The 18306-nt window shown below is 34.7% G+C and overlaps 2 protein-coding genes and 1 non-coding gene across 3 annotated transcripts; 2 read left to right on the forward strand and 1 right to left on the reverse strand.

Annotated features, from left to right (window-relative positions):
• Positions 1-2314: 2314 nt before the first annotated feature.
• LOC122147186 (transmembrane protein 229B-like) lies at positions 2315-6942 on the forward strand. Its single transcript, XM_042768501.1, has 2 exons — positions 2315-2442; positions 6057-6942. The coding sequence occupies exons 1-2, from the start codon at positions 2394-2396 to the stop codon at positions 6521-6523; spliced, it is 516 nt and encodes a 171-aa protein (XP_042624435.1). The 5' UTR covers positions 2315-2393; the 3' UTR covers positions 6524-6942.
• On the reverse strand, positions 6881-14604 carry LOC109065483 (3-hydroxyanthranilate 3,4-dioxygenase-like). The gene is made up of 10 exons (XM_042768297.1): positions 14068-14604; positions 13889-13967; positions 11047-11130; positions 10794-10900; positions 10470-10559; positions 10068-10118; positions 9618-9705; positions 9037-9105; positions 8819-8901; positions 6881-8628 (listed from the first exon to the last, which is right to left on the reverse strand). The coding sequence occupies exons 1-10, from the start codon at positions 14154-14156 to the stop codon at positions 8553-8555; spliced, it is 816 nt and encodes a 271-aa protein (XP_042624231.1). The 5' UTR covers positions 14157-14604; the 3' UTR covers positions 6881-8552.
• Positions 14605-17644: 3040 nt separating this feature from the next.
• On the forward strand, positions 17645-17738 carry trnai-uau. Its single transcript has 2 exons — positions 17645-17682; positions 17703-17738. It is a non-coding gene; the product is annotated as a tRNA-Ile (tRNA).
• Positions 17739-18306: the final 568 nt, after the last annotated feature.

The raw sequence follows: 18306 nt of genomic DNA on the forward strand, positions 1-18306 counted from the left end.
TCTTACTCTATTTGGGCACATCCTCAAATGTCTTCACATTGCCCTGTTTAAGGAAGTACCCTTGCTGGTATGCAACACTGTTGGACAAACTATTGCAACAGTTTCACAAACTGGTTGCATGCAAGTATGCCACTTGGCATAAATCTGTCTAATTTAAAAGGCATTTTCATGTATGTCTTAATCATAAGATCCATCTGTTTTATTCCAACTAGTATTTCTAAGCAAACTATGTGAAGCCAAGCTCTTCAAGAGAATAAGGAACTGTGCTTCCCTTGAAAAATGTGGTGCATTGCCTAAATACCTACAACGACCCACTGATGGATTAGGTTTCCAAGCTCTGTTTTTTAAAATTGATAAGTACATTTAACGTAGCACTTAAAATATTTTATTCATCAAATATTGTATTGACTTACCAAAGCTGACTGCTGACTAGTTTTCTGATATCTCATTGAAGAGTGTAAAGAAAGTTGTCTCAGCTTAAGTTCAGAGTTCTTGTTTGAGAGAAATGACTCCCTGGAGCTTGTCTCTTGATCTTCCTCTGCCTATGTATGTTGTAGTGACATCAAGATGGCAAAGTTAAGTCCTAGTCAATACTATAATATTGCTCCATATTGTATTGAAAAAAAATAATAATAATAAAATAATAATAATTTAAAAAAAACACTTACCATGCATCATTTTGGAAATAGAGCTTCATGTCTTTAAGTCTTTTATTTTCTTATTGTGAATAGTGTTTTTTGTATGTCTCAAATTGTATGGAATTTTATTAGCATTGTAGTTTCCTTAGGAGTAAAATGTTATGTATGTTGAATTAATTATTAATTTAACCAACGTTTAAATTATTAACTGCTTCAAAATTAATGTTGTTAACCATTCATTAACCAATCATTGTTGAAATATTTGAAGTTAGCCTACTGTACGAATAAAATCTTATAGCAAAATCGCATAAACAGTGAATAACTGTTCAAGGCGAATTAAAGCATAAATCTTTATTCAGATTTCAAAATTGTCATTTGTAATATATTTGTTGACGATCTCATCCGTATGATATTTGTCATGTTTATCGGATAATGTAATGTATATGAATGTGTTTATTAAAAGTTTTATTAACTTTTTATTAAGCAGTGGAAATTCCAGACATTATACAAATAATAATGTACGTGCTTAGGATGTTTGTGATATAAGTGTGCAGGGATACTTCAGATATAAAAACCAACTCGTTAGGTGATGTTTTCTCATTAAAATCTTACAACTTCCTTTTAATTCAGTTGAATGTAAGGGAATACTAGGGAACACGAATAAGGTGGCCCAGTGGCTTTACTTTTATGATGACATGAACAATCCAGTTCTCTATTATAGATCAGTGGTCTTTATACTTTTTACACTGGTGGAAGGCATGCCTATGGTTACATACACTTTTCAAAAGTGTACATGCTAAATGATTACTTTATGAGCAAATCGGTGTGTATGTGTGTGCAAATTTAAAGTGGACTCTGTTCCCTACTAATCAGTCATTCGACTTTTTATTACACAGCAGAGAAAAGCAAACATGAGAGATATAGTAATGGTGCCATGGCTGCTTTTGTGTGTCCTGGAGGAAAGTGCTTCCTGTGCATGAACTAGAGCTATTTATAGTGATGTGCTTGACTTCCTCTTATTTTAGGTTAAAGCCTCTTGTGTCATTAGTCCAGCTCACAGAGTTGTTTAAATTGACTTTCTGTGGGAAACAGAAAATGGATGTGGCATTGAATAGAGAACAAATGTTAACTGCTAATGTATCATTGCCATGTTCTGTATAATGAGTGTTTTAGTAGGCTGTATACTGTGATATTTGCTATAAATATGTACTTATCTATGGCTCTGTTCCAAAACATAGTGAGCTGCCTTGCTGTCTACAGCTTAAAGGAAGCTGCCTTCTATAGCATCATCACTGAAAGCATAGAGGAGCATGAAACTGTTAAGAGGAAACTTGGCGACTTATGGGATGGCTTTATTTGACCATAGTCTTCATTTTGACTGTGTATGCAAATATTGCATGCTTTTAATAACTGCTAGATCTGCTTAAAGCCACAAAATCTCTTTTCCATGAGTGGTAACATCTTTGCAAATCTTTAGCTAAAATGAACACTGATGAGCAGGCCTATCACAGCTCCCCAGTAAGGCTTATGCCAGTCTATCTGTTTACATCTTTCGCTCCCATATGGGAGGTAGTATGCTTATAGGGTCCCTGCCCTTTAGACTCTTTATTTCTGTACAGCCCAAGTGGGGATGTCACTGATAGCGCTGGCTTAATATTTAGCCATTGTGCTCTCAGTACTAGAGAACTTAGGCAGTATCAGGAAATGGTATAGACTCAGAAGGTGCTGTGTGCTGTTGAGCTGGAAGAACTGGAGATGGCATCTAGAAATTTACTGATGAGAAGGCAGGGCCCTAAGAGTGATGGTGAGTTTTAGGTGATTTATTGTTTGCAATAAACAATTTATTTTAGTTGTGTATAGTGGGAATGATGCATGCATGGCTGATAACTGGATGGATGATTTGTAATGATTTCTAATGGCAGAGTAAGTTTCTGTATTTAACTGGGCCTAGCTCCCATACAAGGCATCCAAATAATAAGTTTGACACATTTTATTATAGATAGACCCGTCTAGCACTGGGTTAGTTGGAAGTAAAATACCATTGAATAGCCTGAGGGTCTTATCGTACCAAGTGTGAAATGGAAATGCAATACAAATCACAAAAAAAAAAAAAACCTTCAGAATGATGGAAACAGGGTATGAAAACCAAATTACTCCTGTACAGTGAGTGGTGCCAACTGACAAAACAGATATTCTCCAATACAGCATATGATAGACACATTGTTTAGCATAGTGCATACCATTACATTTACAATTATGCATTTAGCAGACATTTGTATCAAAGGCAACTTACAAAAGTGATTGATCAAAGAGCCAACTTATACTATATATATATTTATGCATTTAGCAGACGCTTTTATCCAAAGCGACTTACAGTGCATTCAGGCTATCAATTTTTACCTATCATGTGTTCCCAGGGAATCGAATCCCCAACCTTGCGCTTGGTAACGCAATGCTCTACCACTTGAGCTACAGGAGCACTATATATTTGTGTAGCCATAATGCTTCTGTATATCAGTAAAAAGTAAAAAGGGTTGTTATTTCTATTTTATATATTATGTTATAATGTGATAGAGCCGTATATGTTTGAGCCCGAGTTAGATCCTGAGACAGAAGAAACTGAAACAACGCAAAGCAACATAATCTTAACCAAATATCTACACACAGACAACTCTTAACAAATTTCCTAAAAATCAATGACAGTAAAACAATACCCCCCCCCCAAAAAAAAACTAAACTAAAATTAAATGTAAAATAATAATAATAATAATAATAATATATATATATATATATATATATATATATATATATATATATATATATATATATATATATATATATATATAACTCACATTATAAAAGTATTAAACTCTTCATGTTTCATTAGCAACACTCGATATGCTTGGTGTCTTAGTGTTAAAAGCTGGTTTGCTTGGCACTGCCGTATCTTTCAGATGTTTTGAAAAAGCTGGATACATGTTTAGAGTAATTCACAAAACAGTCCATTGTGAAATGTGAAGTACAAACAAAGATTTGATATTTCGGTCACACAGGCACATCATTCATGTTTCTTTACATCCCCTGACAGAATGTCTGATCTTGATGGTCATACTCATCATATTTAAGAGTAACCTCTTATATGTGTAAATATCAAGAACGTTCTGATTCTCCATTGTGATTAGGTCTTAATGTGGTTGGTTTGGTTGATCTGTTTCTATGATGTCAGTGCAGGAAGGGTTTTTTTTTTTTTTTTTTTTGTTTTTTATTTTTTTTTTTTTTAGGGCGTGGACGTAAAATTAAGTTAGAGTGAGAAGTGACACTTAAACTTATTTTTTTTTGTCATGCATCATACTCAGAATGAAAGCTGAAAGATCTTTATCTGCCTTCCATTGACATTCTACCTTTTTGTAAGAGAATTTAAGTGAATTGAAGCAAATATCACTCATAGTCTAGTGAGCTTGCCAGTTGACTGTAACAGTAACCAGTCAGGTAAGTAACTCAGAGAAACTGAATTGGAATACTTGTTAATTAATAGTTTAATTGATAGTAACATATTATAGTTGTTAATATGCAAATTTGCTCATAAACTCTGAATGCTACAAGAAAAGCATTGCACTTGGCACATTTTTGAATTAGCATGTTGTTACACTTAAAAGAATACTCTAAACATATAAATGCATGGCATTAACAAATATTATACTTTTAATTAGATTGAAGTCTTTTTATTAATTGTTTTAAATATTAAATTATTATAATTGACCTTTTCTCACTTCACAGTGGATTTTGGGGTTGTCTTCACTGTAAATATACATACAGTGTTGATTTATAATATGGCCAAAACTAAGAGTGGGAGAAAATACTGAATCTCAGATGTAACGTTATTCTCTCTTTGACAATTTAGAATCAATTTTGAGCCTAGCTAGAGGCAGCTGTATTCTTCTTGCAGAACAAACACACACAAAAGCATCAAACAAGTATATGCATTTGCATAAGGTTTCATGGTTGAAGCAAAATACAAGGGCATTCATGGGCTTTATTGAACAGAATATGGCTGTGAGAAATGCTTTGCTTGGCAATGTGCGGTTGCATCTGCCAGAAATTCAGTATTTGCCCTTCCAAATGCTCTACAAAGGAATTATTTGTTACCTGTTTGGAATGCAGTAAAAAAAAAAAAAATCGATACACTAAATGTATTTACTGATAGACTTCTGCTTTCAAATGCAGTCTATTGGACCTGCTGCTACTATGGCATCACCAGTAATAAATAAACAGCAATAATGCTGAGAAAAAGAGAAAAATCCCGCCCTTGTCTGGAAAACATTCAGATACTTAAAGCACTCTCAGGTACTTAAAGCACTTTTAATGTTTCTTTGTTCCCGTTTATATTTGCTTGTATGTTTTGAAGCTATATTTAATTATTATATAGTTATTAATTATTGTTATAAGTTTTATTATTATTTATTATGATTATTATTATTTGAGTTATAACTAATTTGTTATTAATATATATATATATATATATATATATATATATATATATATATATATATATATACTTATGTAAGTATGGAAGCCCGTTTCCTCCACCTGTTCAAAAAAAAAGAAAGAAAAAGGTAATTGAGACTTTTTGGCTCACATTTTTTTTCACTTTTTTTTTTCTCACAAAACTCACAATTCTGAGAAACTGAAAGTCTGTATCTCCCAATTCTGAATTTATAACGCAACTGTTTTTATTTTTTTCTTCAGAACTGGACTTTATAACTAGAAATTGTGAGTTTATATCTCACAATTCTGAGAATAGAAGTCAAAATTGCGGTATATAAACTCACAATTGCAAGAAAAATGTCAGAATTGTGAGATATAAACTCAGACTTCTGAGAAGTTGGATTTACCTTTTGATTATAATTATTATTATTTATCCTGTGGTGGAAATGGGCATCCATACAGAAGTAATTTTATAAAAATGCAGAAATAAATGTGATTTTCAAAGTCAGAATTGTAATTGGATCAGAACATGCAGGTGCCTAAAGATTTCCAATCCCTAGCCAAAGCTAGGTATCTATAACTTACCTTTTATTGTTGAGAGCACAGATACAATGTCTTAAAATGCTGCCTAGGCTGCAGTAGGTTTTGAAACTGAGTGTGTGTGTTTCAGTGTAAGTGAAATGAACACTGTTTATAAGTGATTGTGTGTAAATAGTAAGTAAGATTACAGATCTAGTGTACTTCACTAATATGTCTTTTACATCCAGCTAATGAAGCCAAATGACACAGAAGATCACGTAATTCTGTCCAGATTGTTTTGCACATCCTCCAAACCCTTATCGTATCAAACATTTACTTGCAAGTTAATCATACAAAGTATAATCAATAAAAAAAAAAAAAATATGCTAACAAACCCTTCTTCTGTTTTTGCAGATACTGGTGCCAACACTGATGTCTCTGGGCAGAACACACCCCTCTCACCTCTCGCCCGACTGTACATTTACGCACTGCATGGGTGCCTCTGTGAGGTGGCATTCACAGCAGCCTGGGATTGGTACTACACCCGTGACCACAGACTCGCGGGCCACACAAGCCTTTGGGCGCTGCTTATTTACAGCTCTGCTATCTTCTTCATTGAGGGTCTAAGTGTGAGGCTGCAGCAGAAACACTGCCTCCTACCAGTCAGGCTGACTGTCTACACTCTCTTCATCTATCTGTGGGAATTTAGCTGGGGATTTCTGCTCAGGCTGTTCGGGGCCTGTCCTTGGGACTATTCAGAATTCAGGTATAACTTCATAGGTCTGGTGACACTTGAATATGCCATTCCCTGGGCGTTGGCGGCACTTATCGCTGAAAAACATGTTATCAGGAACACTTTGAAGATACGGCTAGATAAGTAGTCAATATAAACAGATAATAATAAACTGTTTAACAGAACATGTTAAAAAATCTTTGACTTTGTATTGGGATAGAGTGTTAAGTAGGCCTGATAAAAGCTACGATGCTAACAGAGTTCAACAGTCGGGTTTTAGAAATAAAAACCCAATTCATTTTCTCCATAGAAAAATTTATTGTTAATGATAATTTATTAACTTGTAAAGTTACTGTGAGCTACAAGGTTGTTAATCAGTTGTATAATCTTTTGTTGAAGCCATCAGTCTTCATTATTCCATTGTTGTTTATTTTATTTTATTTTGTATTTATTTTGTATTTTTTTTCCCATTTAAGAGGCTGTACACAGAATGTGTATTTGTGTCTAAAAACATGAGACACAGCACTCAGGAATGTTTTTTTTTTTTTTTTTTTTTTTTTTAATAAAGCAAAGCACAGAATGCTTCCTCCGCCATGTTGCTGTCATATAAAACAGTTGCCATGCCAACTTGCTACTGTAAGCAAACGTTTGCCCCACCTCCGGGGTCTTCTGATTGGTACATTGTTGTAGAATTTACATTGATGAGGTGTGTAAAAGTTTAAATTATTTTTATTGACATGGAGTCTTAAACATGGTGCTTATGTGCACGATGCTGCAAGAGACACGGAGCGCAGCGACCATACACATCCATCTAGCGCGTTTACATAGAAAAACAAATGAAACGTAGCGCATTGGAATGAAATAACACTTTCTGTGTGAACGGCGTGAATACTGCCCATGATTCTGCATAGAAATCTCCACCATTCAGAGAACTGAAGCAAGCAAACCCCACCCACTCCTGTGAAACACTGTGTAAGAAACTACCTATACACTCTCAAACATTCTGGTCTTAATGGTCTATATTTATCTGTCATTTTTATTTATATCATTTTCAGGACTTCATGGGATTGTCTCTCTCTTGTGATGTTGTGATTCACTTTGTAGCTGGTTGCTTTGGTTCATTACTTACAACTCTTTAACAAAAACGTTTTAAAAGTCCCTATGGGAAAAATCCAAAACCAAGGGCGATGAAAAAGTGGATGGCACTGTTGCACTAGATTGAAAAGCAAAAATAAAGCTCAATTTGAATGTCAGGAAAACATCTAGGTAGAATGCACATAGCAACATTAATAATAATAGAAAAACTGTTTATATGTATAGTAACTGCCACTACAAGCAAGATTTGTTAGCACAATACCAAAATTCTGGCTTTGGTATGAAACCAGCTCTGGTATCTAAGCATTGTCACCTTAGACAGCAAATTATCAGCCTCACACAAGAGTTTAAATAAAACGGTCAGGTCTGCAGGTTCACCTTTTCCGTCTGCTCTGTTTGTTGTGCCTTATTTCACTTCTACAGCCCTGCTTTTAAATGAATCGATGGCAGTGAACTGCATTTCATATGTTTAACTCCATTTCTATCAAAGTGTGGCCAAGTGCTCTGGATAGCTGCCAAATATACAGTACTAGGTACCTTTAACCACGCATTACCTAACACTATCTTAGCATTGTTCTCTATAAAACACCACTGAATAGGAGCATATTGTTGTCAGGTATCAAAATGTGATGGTACCAAACCATTTTACATTTTAGATACCAACTCAACCTACAGTACCAACACTATAGCCAGTGAGATATATATATATATATATATATATATATATATATATATATATATATATATATTATTCTTACTGTAGGTGTAGAAGACATTACATTAAATTAAGCAATACTACTGATTATGATGGAAATTTACCCTTTTGTGGACTTGCACTTTGTCATGCATAGAGTGTTTAAAGATATTTAAGAGCTTAGTTTATTTTTATTATTTAAGGCCTAATACATGGAGCATTATGTTTTGTCTGCTAATGTGTGGATATTGTGATTATTGTGGACATGATACTATGGAAACTGTGGGTACATAAGCATTACAATAAAAACTGCATTAGAAAGAATGTCATAATTAAAAATTGCTGATACATTTTGTCCTAAACCAGTGTTCTTGTGTATATGTGTGTGTCAGTATGGCCTCTTCCTGTCTGGGTCTTGGGCAACATACAAAGCGACACAATCAAGTGATCGTTTCCACTGATACCTAAAGAAGCCCACACACAAAAACAATAGTGTTAACAAACAGTTACCGTCTTTCACACTGACATAAAAACTTGTTCAATTGGTTTTCTGTCACTGAGATTTCTTATCTCTTGCAAACAGTTCTGTCACTTAGCACTTATTAAACTATTAATACACATGCTCACTGAAGTACAAATGAATACCACACTCACTCTGTCTCTCCAAAAATAAGAAGGCAATCCCCTATAGACAGGTTGAACTCTTTGCCATTCATGAAGACGCTGGAGGAGCCCTCCTAATTAGATTACAACAAAAAGAAGGAAAAGGGAATTACAAGGCTGAAATAAAAATAAAGGACAGCGGGAACATAAAAAAAGATAACTGAACTAAGAAATGGTGTAACTGGATGAAGGATAGATGAATGTGTTACCAGTTGCCAGATCCAGCCATCAGTTTTTCTTCTAGAGTTTTCAGATGTACCCGGACCAAAGAGAAACGTCTAACAGTCAGAAGGTCTCAGTCAGCATTGTGACACTTTAAAATAAGGTTCTATCTATCTATCTATCTATCTATCTATCTATCTATCTATCTATCTATCTGTCTGTCTGTCTGTCTGTCTGTCACACTGATTTGCTTCACAAAAAGACTTTCTCAGTCAAATCTTGGAACAGGACTTTTTATTTTTATTTTTTACAGACAGTGTAAGACCCATTTCTCAATACTTAGTGCAGCTGTAAATCAGTACCTTTCTTTCCCGCCACTGTTGCATGAGTTAGACAAATTGTGTGAACTACTTAGAAAGAACCGAGGTTCAAGTTTCCTGTTCCTGCAATGGTTGAGTCTGTTAGACAGACAGGCTCTCTCTCCATCTACCTTATACATACGTCGATAGCTTGCTGATGGGAAACTGCTCGCAGTCAGACCTCTGATTAATGACCAGGATCTCATCTGAATGACTCCTGCAGGAAGTAGGACTATTTGGTACAACTAGGCTTCTTCTCCTCACCTCACGCAGAAAGGTGCCATCACCTTCATAGTGTTGAGTGTGTATGGGGTTGGCTTTATGGGTTCAGCTGCAAGAATTAAACAGTTACTGGATGAAAAAAATTATTAAACACAAGTAAGCATAGCATACAATGGACACTTAAAGCGATACTCCACCCCAAAATTTAAATTTTATCATTAATCACTTACCCCCATGTTGTTCCAAACCCGTAAAAGCTTCATTCATCTTCAGAACACAATTTAAGATATTTTGGATGAAAACCGGGAGGCTTGTGACTGTCCCATTGACTGCCAAGTAAAATCCACTGTCAAGGTCCAGAAAAGTATGAAAGACAAGCTAATATACGTTAGAATTAATTATACATTTTTGAATTCACTATAAGGTATTCAGCTTTGGGCACATCCCTATAAAAATGTGTAGTTGATATATGTAAACCATGAAGGGAACAGAATTACATGTAAATTGCATTTACCACCATATTCAGTTTTATCCAAATATTGGCTTCACTGCACACCCATAATGCACACACACACACACACACACACACACACACACACACACACACACATATTAAAAGGATTTCTGGTGAAATTATTTTCTAAAATGATCATGTGACATGAAGGCTGGAGTAATGTCTGCTGAAATTTCAGCTTTGACAACACAGGACTATGTTTAAAAAAACACCAACAGCTAAGTTTTAAAGTTTTTAATTTAATGCATGTTTTTAAATGGTAATAATAGTTCACAATCTAACTGTTTTTACTGTTTTTTTGTTCAAACATAAAAAGTAAATCTCCACAAAACTTGAGGGTTAAAAGCAAAGAGTAGATTTATTAAGAGAAACACTGGTGACTTACTCTTTGATGATGGGAACAAGTTGGGTTCCCAGGTTCTCACAGTAGAACCAACGTTCAAACAAGACATCTGTACTATTATCCACAAAGTACCTAGCAGAAAGGAAATGAAATGATTTTTATAACTAGCGCACATCTTTTATCCTTTATTCCACAATCTAGTTGTATCTAATAGCATTGTTGTCCAGGTAAAGGTACAGAAACATCAACAGGCCAGTGTATGATCTTGAGGTCACAAGTAATTACCAATGTGTGTTGGAGTTGACTTGAGAGCATGGTTAGAGTAAAGGCAGACGTAACGTGTCTGGGAGAGATATCCCATGGTACCTGAGGCCATCTGTCTCTGAGCGAAGCCTCCTCCTCTCCACCACCAGCCCTACTGTGTTTGCGTATCTCTGAGGAGAATGGGGAATCCGTGCTGGAAGCAGGAACATCTGAGAATAGCGTCAAAAACAAGGCTTTTGAGAATATATAACATCTTTATAGACTAAAATGGCTTGACACAAATAAAGCCTATCAGACAAACAGCAGGTCCATTTCAGAGGCAGCACAAGCTGAGAGAAATCCAGATGATGCTCACCTCTCCTTCTCGAATGTGTATGTCTTTATGCCTGCCGTTCTCTATCACTTTCAAAACCATGTCGCCCCTCACCTGGTAAAAGAGCTGTGACACAAAGGCAATGCAACAGGAAGTCAGTGGGAAGAATATTATTGTTCTGTGAACTGTGGATAACAAATATGTTCCTTGTTTCCCTTTGTTTGAATTCATCAGCCTTATAACTGTGACCTGTATTAGAAATGTAGTGCTGTTGTGTCAGAAACTCTTTTTCTGCAAGTCTGATTTCAGTTATAGCCTCGGGATGAAACTGCATGCTAGTTGGGGCACGAGTGTTTTTTTTTTTCTTCCAGAGAAAATCTATATCATTCAACCCTGTGAACTGTATCTGATTTAACAACTTTACTGTCAAACCTTCACAAAGCTTAAATTACACTCAACATAAGACTTATGTAACATATTGTGTCTTTAAAGTAAACTCTCACATCATGTATGGAAAATCTAGAGCAAATATAACCATGACTCAGATGGATGGTTTGCACTGACATCTGGGACCAAGATTAAAACATTAACCAATCAACAGAGTTCTCACTGGCTCACAAAACTTACACTGGGTAAAGAAAATAATCACCCCCTTTGAAATAATCACATTTTGCTGCTCACCAAGAGTCAGTTCTAAAGAACTTCCTGCTGTCATTTGATTTGGAAATTTGCCACTGTAAATGTGCTGTAAATGACAGAAGTACAGACCAGATAAAAGTGAGGGACGATGGTTAAAAAAAGAGAAGAAGAAGAAGAAGAAAAAAGGAACCGGTTAAAATGTTTCAAAGAGATAAGTTTCCCTTACAAAAAAGTTTATTCAAGTGTGCTATTAGTATACTTGTTTTAAACTAAAAATAGGAAAGCATGCTTTTAGTTTACTTTTTATATACTTCTCAGAAATATACTTTAAAATGACATTTAAGTATACTTGACTTGTACTTTCAAAAAGTCTAAATATATTTGAACTATAGTTGTGCTCCTAGAATCCGTGTTTTCATTGTTATATGGTAGAGGGCGCTAGTACACATCTTCTGTACAGAATTTCCAAAAAAACACAAGAGAAGAAGAAAAAGAAACACTAGATACTAACACGTGTAACACGATCATCTGACATGAAACAGCATCAAAACTGTAACGTTATGGAATAAAATGTTGACCGATGAAGAGGTAATAATTAATTAGTCAAGCTTGGGGTGTTGATCGACTCCATCTACGTTTTGATTATCATTCTCATAGTCTTTTTTCAGCTTTTTGTTCAAAATGTTATTTCTTTATTTTTTTATGAAACTTAACCACATTAAAGTGTTTAAAAAAAGAATGCATGAAGCTAGAATAAAATGTTTTTTGCTTTCAAGCAGATACCCTGTTCTTTCTTTGGATGTTTTGTATGTCCAGATATTCATATAACAAAATATATACAAATTAAAACCTAAATAGGGACATAGTAGTATACTTAAAGTATGATGTAAAGTTCACTTAAAGAAAACTTACGAGTATACTTGCAGTATAAAACTACTAAACTAGTAGTTTACTGAGACTATACTTCAAAGTGTACAAGTGTACATATAATTTAATTAGTAAACTATCAGTATACCTATGAGTTCACTTTTAGTATAATTCCAGTACAAATTACAAACATAGAGGTAAACTAGTTGTGTACTAAAAGTTTGCTGCTGTTATACTTAAAGTATACTTAAAAGTATAATTTTATATACTGGAAAGTGGGCCATTTTAGTCTCAAAGAGTATTGAAATAGTACACTTACAAGTATACTACTAGAACACTGATATTTGTATACTTGCTACATAAAGTATACTTAAAAATATACTTGAACTTTACTTAAGTATACTACTTTTTGGTAAGGGTTGTCTTGAGATAGTATATTGTTCACATAAATAAATGCTCTTTTATCCACCTAAAACTAGCCAACCAGAAATGATTTGTGCTTGTAAATCATTTTGTGTGCTGAAAAGGGGTTGGCTGACATGTCTTTGTGGGGCGGGGCTTTGGAGAAATTGTGTGTGGGTAAAGCTAACAAAATGATGAAGGTTAGCAGATGAATTGAATTGCTAACAGCCCCTTCAATCAACATAATCGAACACATAGTGACATAATAATCAGTTTCTTAATGCTGATATTGTGCAGGTTGTTACCTATTTTACTTTATTGGCGGTGCTTTGGCTCAAGTTGTCACATTTGCTTTTCTTGGCAAATAAGCCGCCAAAGTCATGCAAATTATGCTGTAAAGGTATTCTAAAACTTTAATGCAACTAAATGATACTTACAGTTCACAGATTTTTGTAGCCAAACATTATGAAATCATGAAAGACAATAAAGTGTGAGCGACTCTTAAATACAAATGTGCTCTCAGAAGCAACAGGGATTTGCATCATCACAAAGACTTTGTCCCCATTAAAAAAATGCAAAGTGTATTTGAAAAACTATTGCGGTCCATGTACTGCAATGTAAGCCAGTAGGTTGTGGTGTAAATCCTAAGCAATAATTAACAAGTGGAGAGCTTCAAAGCAGTTATACATTACGCTGTCAAAATCAGATCATCTTTAATTAATAGTTTTGCCCTCTTGTTCTTTTCCTTTCCTTTTCCTGAAAAATCTAATCCCACGGCTGCTGAGTCTCAAGCACTAACTTTTTGTGAATATCATGGCTAATTCTGTTCTTATCACCTGTAAGCCTTCGTGGGTCTGATTCCCAGAATGCAGTGCAGTTAATCAAAATAATAAAACAAAGGAAGTCAGCTAAATTTAAATGAACATGTCTTGCTAATTTGTAGCATTTTCAATTTGGTACATGAATAGCACCTCACCTCTTCCCCTTCCTCAATGTGATAATCCTTCCTTACATTTGGACCACCAACATACATAATATTCAGTTGATAAAAGAACCTAAAATACAATGTAAAAACACATCCTATTTATGTATGTATATAATGTGAATATATAATGGCATATTTTTGCTTGTTTATGAAAGATAATTTTAACTCACATTAATTTGTTGCATACAGGAGGTAGGAATGAACTCTCATTCTCAGCAATCCACTTGTCAATTTTCACATGAAGAGACTGGTTGGTCATTTTTCTCTAATTTGAGAATACAGCAAGATGCTTGCAATAATCTGAGTAGGCAACAACTTTCTGAGCGGTGGTTTATTCCATCAGGGTATTTGTGACAAACTACCTTAGAGTTTTTGAATAATGGGGGCGGTGCTTATGCATGCAGAATGTGACCGTGAGATTGAAATCCATGTTTACGCAGCAGTAACCTATCAGTGCTGACACCACAGCATAAACCTGCATTTCAGTATAAAGACCATTGATTCACAAGGTTTTGTGTGGAATAAGTTCTGCATTTGCATTTAAATGACTCTTGCATTTAAAGTACTGATGGTCTAGCGGGTTCGTGACCTGCTTCACCGGTCCTCTGGAACCATATTAGGTTAAATACATTGAAGACCTGAGATAAATTAAATAATAAAATAAAGTTTTGATTCTGGGCCTAAGATGCCCACTACCACCATTCAGTAAACCAAAACTCAATTCATATTTAATGACATTTAGAATGCAAAACTAATTCATTTATTGTGTAAAGCATCCATCATCTGTTCATCAAAACATTTTTAAATACTAGCATTCAAACATTTTAGATAGTAAGTGATTTTAAAGGTTGTATGTCCAATCAAACAAAATGTTGGCGCAAATTCATTTTGTCCCTTTGTAAAAGCTGGCTAAATTAATGCAGGATAAATTCAATGCTTTCGTCCACAAAACCATGAACAAAACAATGAATGAATAAATGAATGAATAAATAAGTTAGTAAGTAAGTAAATTAATTAAATGTTAGAGGTTCTGCAGAAAGAATGCGGAAGTTTTTGTACTTTTTGTTTGGAACATGAGAGCAAAAAACATGAGCATTTGTGAGAATGTTGCAAGCAATTGAGTTTATGGCTGCAGCAGCTCCTGAACTATTTCATCCCATAGCTTGTCTTGGTGGAGTTTAATGAGCTGTTTAAAACAATTTCCTTGCTATCAATATATAATAAAAAAATAAAACAATGGCTCATAAAGGGTGATTTATTTGATGTTTAAAACAATTTCCTTGCTATCATTATATTCCCTCAGAAACCTCTGAAATACATAATTTAATTCATAAGCAAACCTTATAAATGTGTTGTTCAAATTTTGCACAAAATGTCAAAATTTCATGTTTGAAATGTAAAAACTTACCAGACTGAGAGCTAAATTTATAGTGCCAAATACAAAAAGGAAGTGAAAGTGATGTGGCAAAAATTTGTACTCTGCATTTAACCCATCCAGTAGTGAACACACACACACACACACACACACACACACACACACACACACACACACACACACACACACACACACACACACACACACACACACACACACACACACACATCCAGTGAGTAGTGAACACACACTAGCCTAAAAATAATTTGCAGAGAATGCATAGAGTTTGTGCTGTGAAGCTTCTTTTGTTTGTGATGCTCTTGGGAGAAGTCACTCTCTGTGTGCACTTCCAGCTTAAAATGTCAGTCTTATATTAAACCTCACATATGCTTTGCTAGCAGAAAACAGATTAAACCAGAAATGCAAAGTAAAGATGTTAGATAAAATATTTTAAGCTGGAAGTGCACACAGAGAGTGACTTCTCCCAAGAGCATCACAAACAAAAGAAGCTTCACAGCACAATTTAATTATTTATTTATATACTTTGTTTCATTATCTGCTAAATATATTAGCATACAGTACAAGTAGTATGAAAAACACACATTTGTAATTTTCACTTCAATGTGTGCATCTCATGTGCATGGGCACTTGTGGTTGTAGATGGCCTTGTCACTATGACTTTTCTGCACTGCTGTAAATACTTTCAGGATTATTAGGATCCCTCCTGAAACCTGAGAGTATACAAACATGAAAAAGCAAGAAACAAAACAGAAAATAAAGAGGCTGGTAACACACACAAAAAGAAATGTGTTTATATTAGAAAAAAATGAGGAAGAAGTCAGTTAAAACAGGAAGAGAGCAGATTTTTTATTATTATTTATTTTTTTAGAAAGGAGTAAAAAGAGTAGAAGGAGTATGCATCAGTACATGTCGAGGAGTCAAAACTGGAAAGCAACCTGAAAAAAAGCTTAAACTGAAATGAACCCACAGCCCACCAGAGTTATTTCTGTTGTCATGTTATTTCATCACTTCAGCTTATTTGCAATGCACCATCACCCTGACTGCTCCTCATACCCCATTATTTACTGACTGCCTCTTTCACTTTTATATATAAAACACTATCATACCTTCCTTCACGGATTTTAGAAGTAAAACTAGAGAGATGGGTTTCAAAAATGGTTGTGCTTTTAATTTATTTAAATATTTATTTAAAATCTGTTGATGGTTTGGTTAATATTTCTTTCTCTGGGGAAATTGTGCTGTTTTTATCAATGCAGATATGTGGGCCATTCTGTAAATCTTGAACAATGTAATTTGCATTGCTAAAAGAACTTCATGGTAGGCTTCATGCTAGGTACAACCAGAATAATTCATTTAGGCCATTCAAGTAATCCCTGAAGACATTTTCCAGACAGTGAGTGTAGACATGTACACTATAATTGTTGGGTTTGACAGACTATTCAAAAAATAAACAGGGCTGTATTAAAATGTAAGGCAGGGATGTGTCCAGATGGGCAGTGCATATTTTCTCATAAAAATACCTTATGTGACACTTATGTGCCATAGTTTCTAATAGTTTGACAGGAAGAACATTACCTAGAGAGAGAGCTATAGAGTAGGCTATACATACAGCATACTAAACCTAAGTGCATTGAACCATACAGCACACATGTTGGGTCAAAAACAGTTTTGCAAAATGTGTCCACGAGTTACTAGCCAAGTTATATATAAGTAGTATATATGGTAAGTGATCAAATTTGCATTTTTATTTGTTGGGACAGGGTAACACAGGTGCTAAAAACCCATTCACTCTTGTTTACTAGCTTCATAAAAGACACTTTTTTGTCACTGAACTATACATATATCTATTACAACTGTGGGATTGAGGAAATGCAGTTTGTTTCATATTATAATAGCGTTTTTTTGCAAGAATATTCTCGTGTGTCGTTGACAGTCTGTAGTTAGCTCTCTTGCTAGTCAGTAGCATGAAACAGCACGGAATGCTAATATATTCTTGATAGCACATGCTACGTTATTAGCATTTCAACACGTAGCATTTAATGCTTATAACACCAGCAAAATCGATGCAAATAATTTTAACTACCCTACTAAATCAATATAGCGTCACGGTACTACTGCATCTGTGCTCGCTAATTCAGCTAACGTTAACGTTAGCGAAAACAAGTAAGATATTAAACAACAGGCTGGAAGAAATTGCAACGATCAGTAGCACCATCAGAATATAATTTTCGCCAATCAACCAACAAATACTTAAGTCACAATGGAAAAGTATTTAGAAACGCGTAATGTGCGGGTTTGTGTGGATGACAGAGCTTGAGATCATATATCTAATTACAGCCAATGTGAGCGAAGCTCCAGTGGCGCAATCGGTTAGCGCGCGGTACTTATACAGCAGTACATTGCAGAGCCATGCCGAGGTTGTGAGTTCGAGCCTCACCTGGAGCAGTGTTTTTGTTATGATGAAAAAGATTAACTTGTAAATGCAGCGTTGTCATTGCAGTTGAATAATAGCCCTTTGACTATTTTTTACTAGCCTGTGTTTTGTAGAGTCAAACGATTATATAATTACTTAATGACATAAAATAATGTAATATATAATGACTTAAAATGTCATAAATATGAATGTGCATTTATTTGCCATTTATTTTGACTTACATATATATAACCCAGTAATTTGATATTTTAATTTGTTAACGTCATTATATATTTGATATTTCCAGGTTTTCAATTGAAATGATTGTAGTACCTCCGTCTAACAGCAGGCAGCAGCCTAAGACCATCTGAAAGACCTTGTAGACCTCTTGTTAATGAACACACAACACTTACTCACGCCGATCAGCTGATGGCAGTGTTTTTCATGAATTGTATTAAGTATTTCTCTTGATCAGTTCATATAGTGCCTTTCTGTTCACTTTGTTCAAGGATGTTAAAATAACATTTAATCTTGGAAATCCACTGTTCGCACATCTAACTAAACAAATTATTTTAAATTTCAGTAAGTAAAAAAAAATGC

Source organism: Cyprinus carpio, chromosome A13 (genome assembly GCF_018340385.1).
Source record: "Cyprinus carpio isolate SPL01 chromosome A13, ASM1834038v1, whole genome shotgun sequence".
NCBI lineage: Eukaryota > Metazoa > Chordata > Actinopteri > Cypriniformes > Cyprinidae > Cyprinus > Cyprinus carpio.

Bases quoted from the DNA above. Each gene is read 5' to 3' on its own strand.
- LOC122147186 (XM_042768501.1), top strand. From the start codon at position 2,394: ATGGCATCTAGAAATTTACTGATGAGAAGGCAGGGCCCTAAGAGTGAT. The intron at 2,443-6,056 runs GTGAGTTTTAGG...CTGTTTTTGCAG, and splicing joins GCAGGGCCCTAAGAGTGATG to ATACTGGTGCCAACACTGAT.
- LOC109065483 (XM_042768297.1), bottom strand. From the start codon at position 14,156: ATGACCAACCAGTCTCTTCATGTGAAAATTGACAAGTGGATTGCTGAG. The intron at 13,968-14,067 runs GTGAGTTAAAAT...ATTGTATTTTAG, and splicing joins CCTGTATGCAACAAATTAAT to GTTCTTTTATCAACTGAATA. The intron at 10,560-10,793 runs GTACCATGGGAT...CCTTTCTGCTAG, and splicing joins TCAGAGACAGATGGCCTCAG to GTACTTTGTGGATAATAGTA.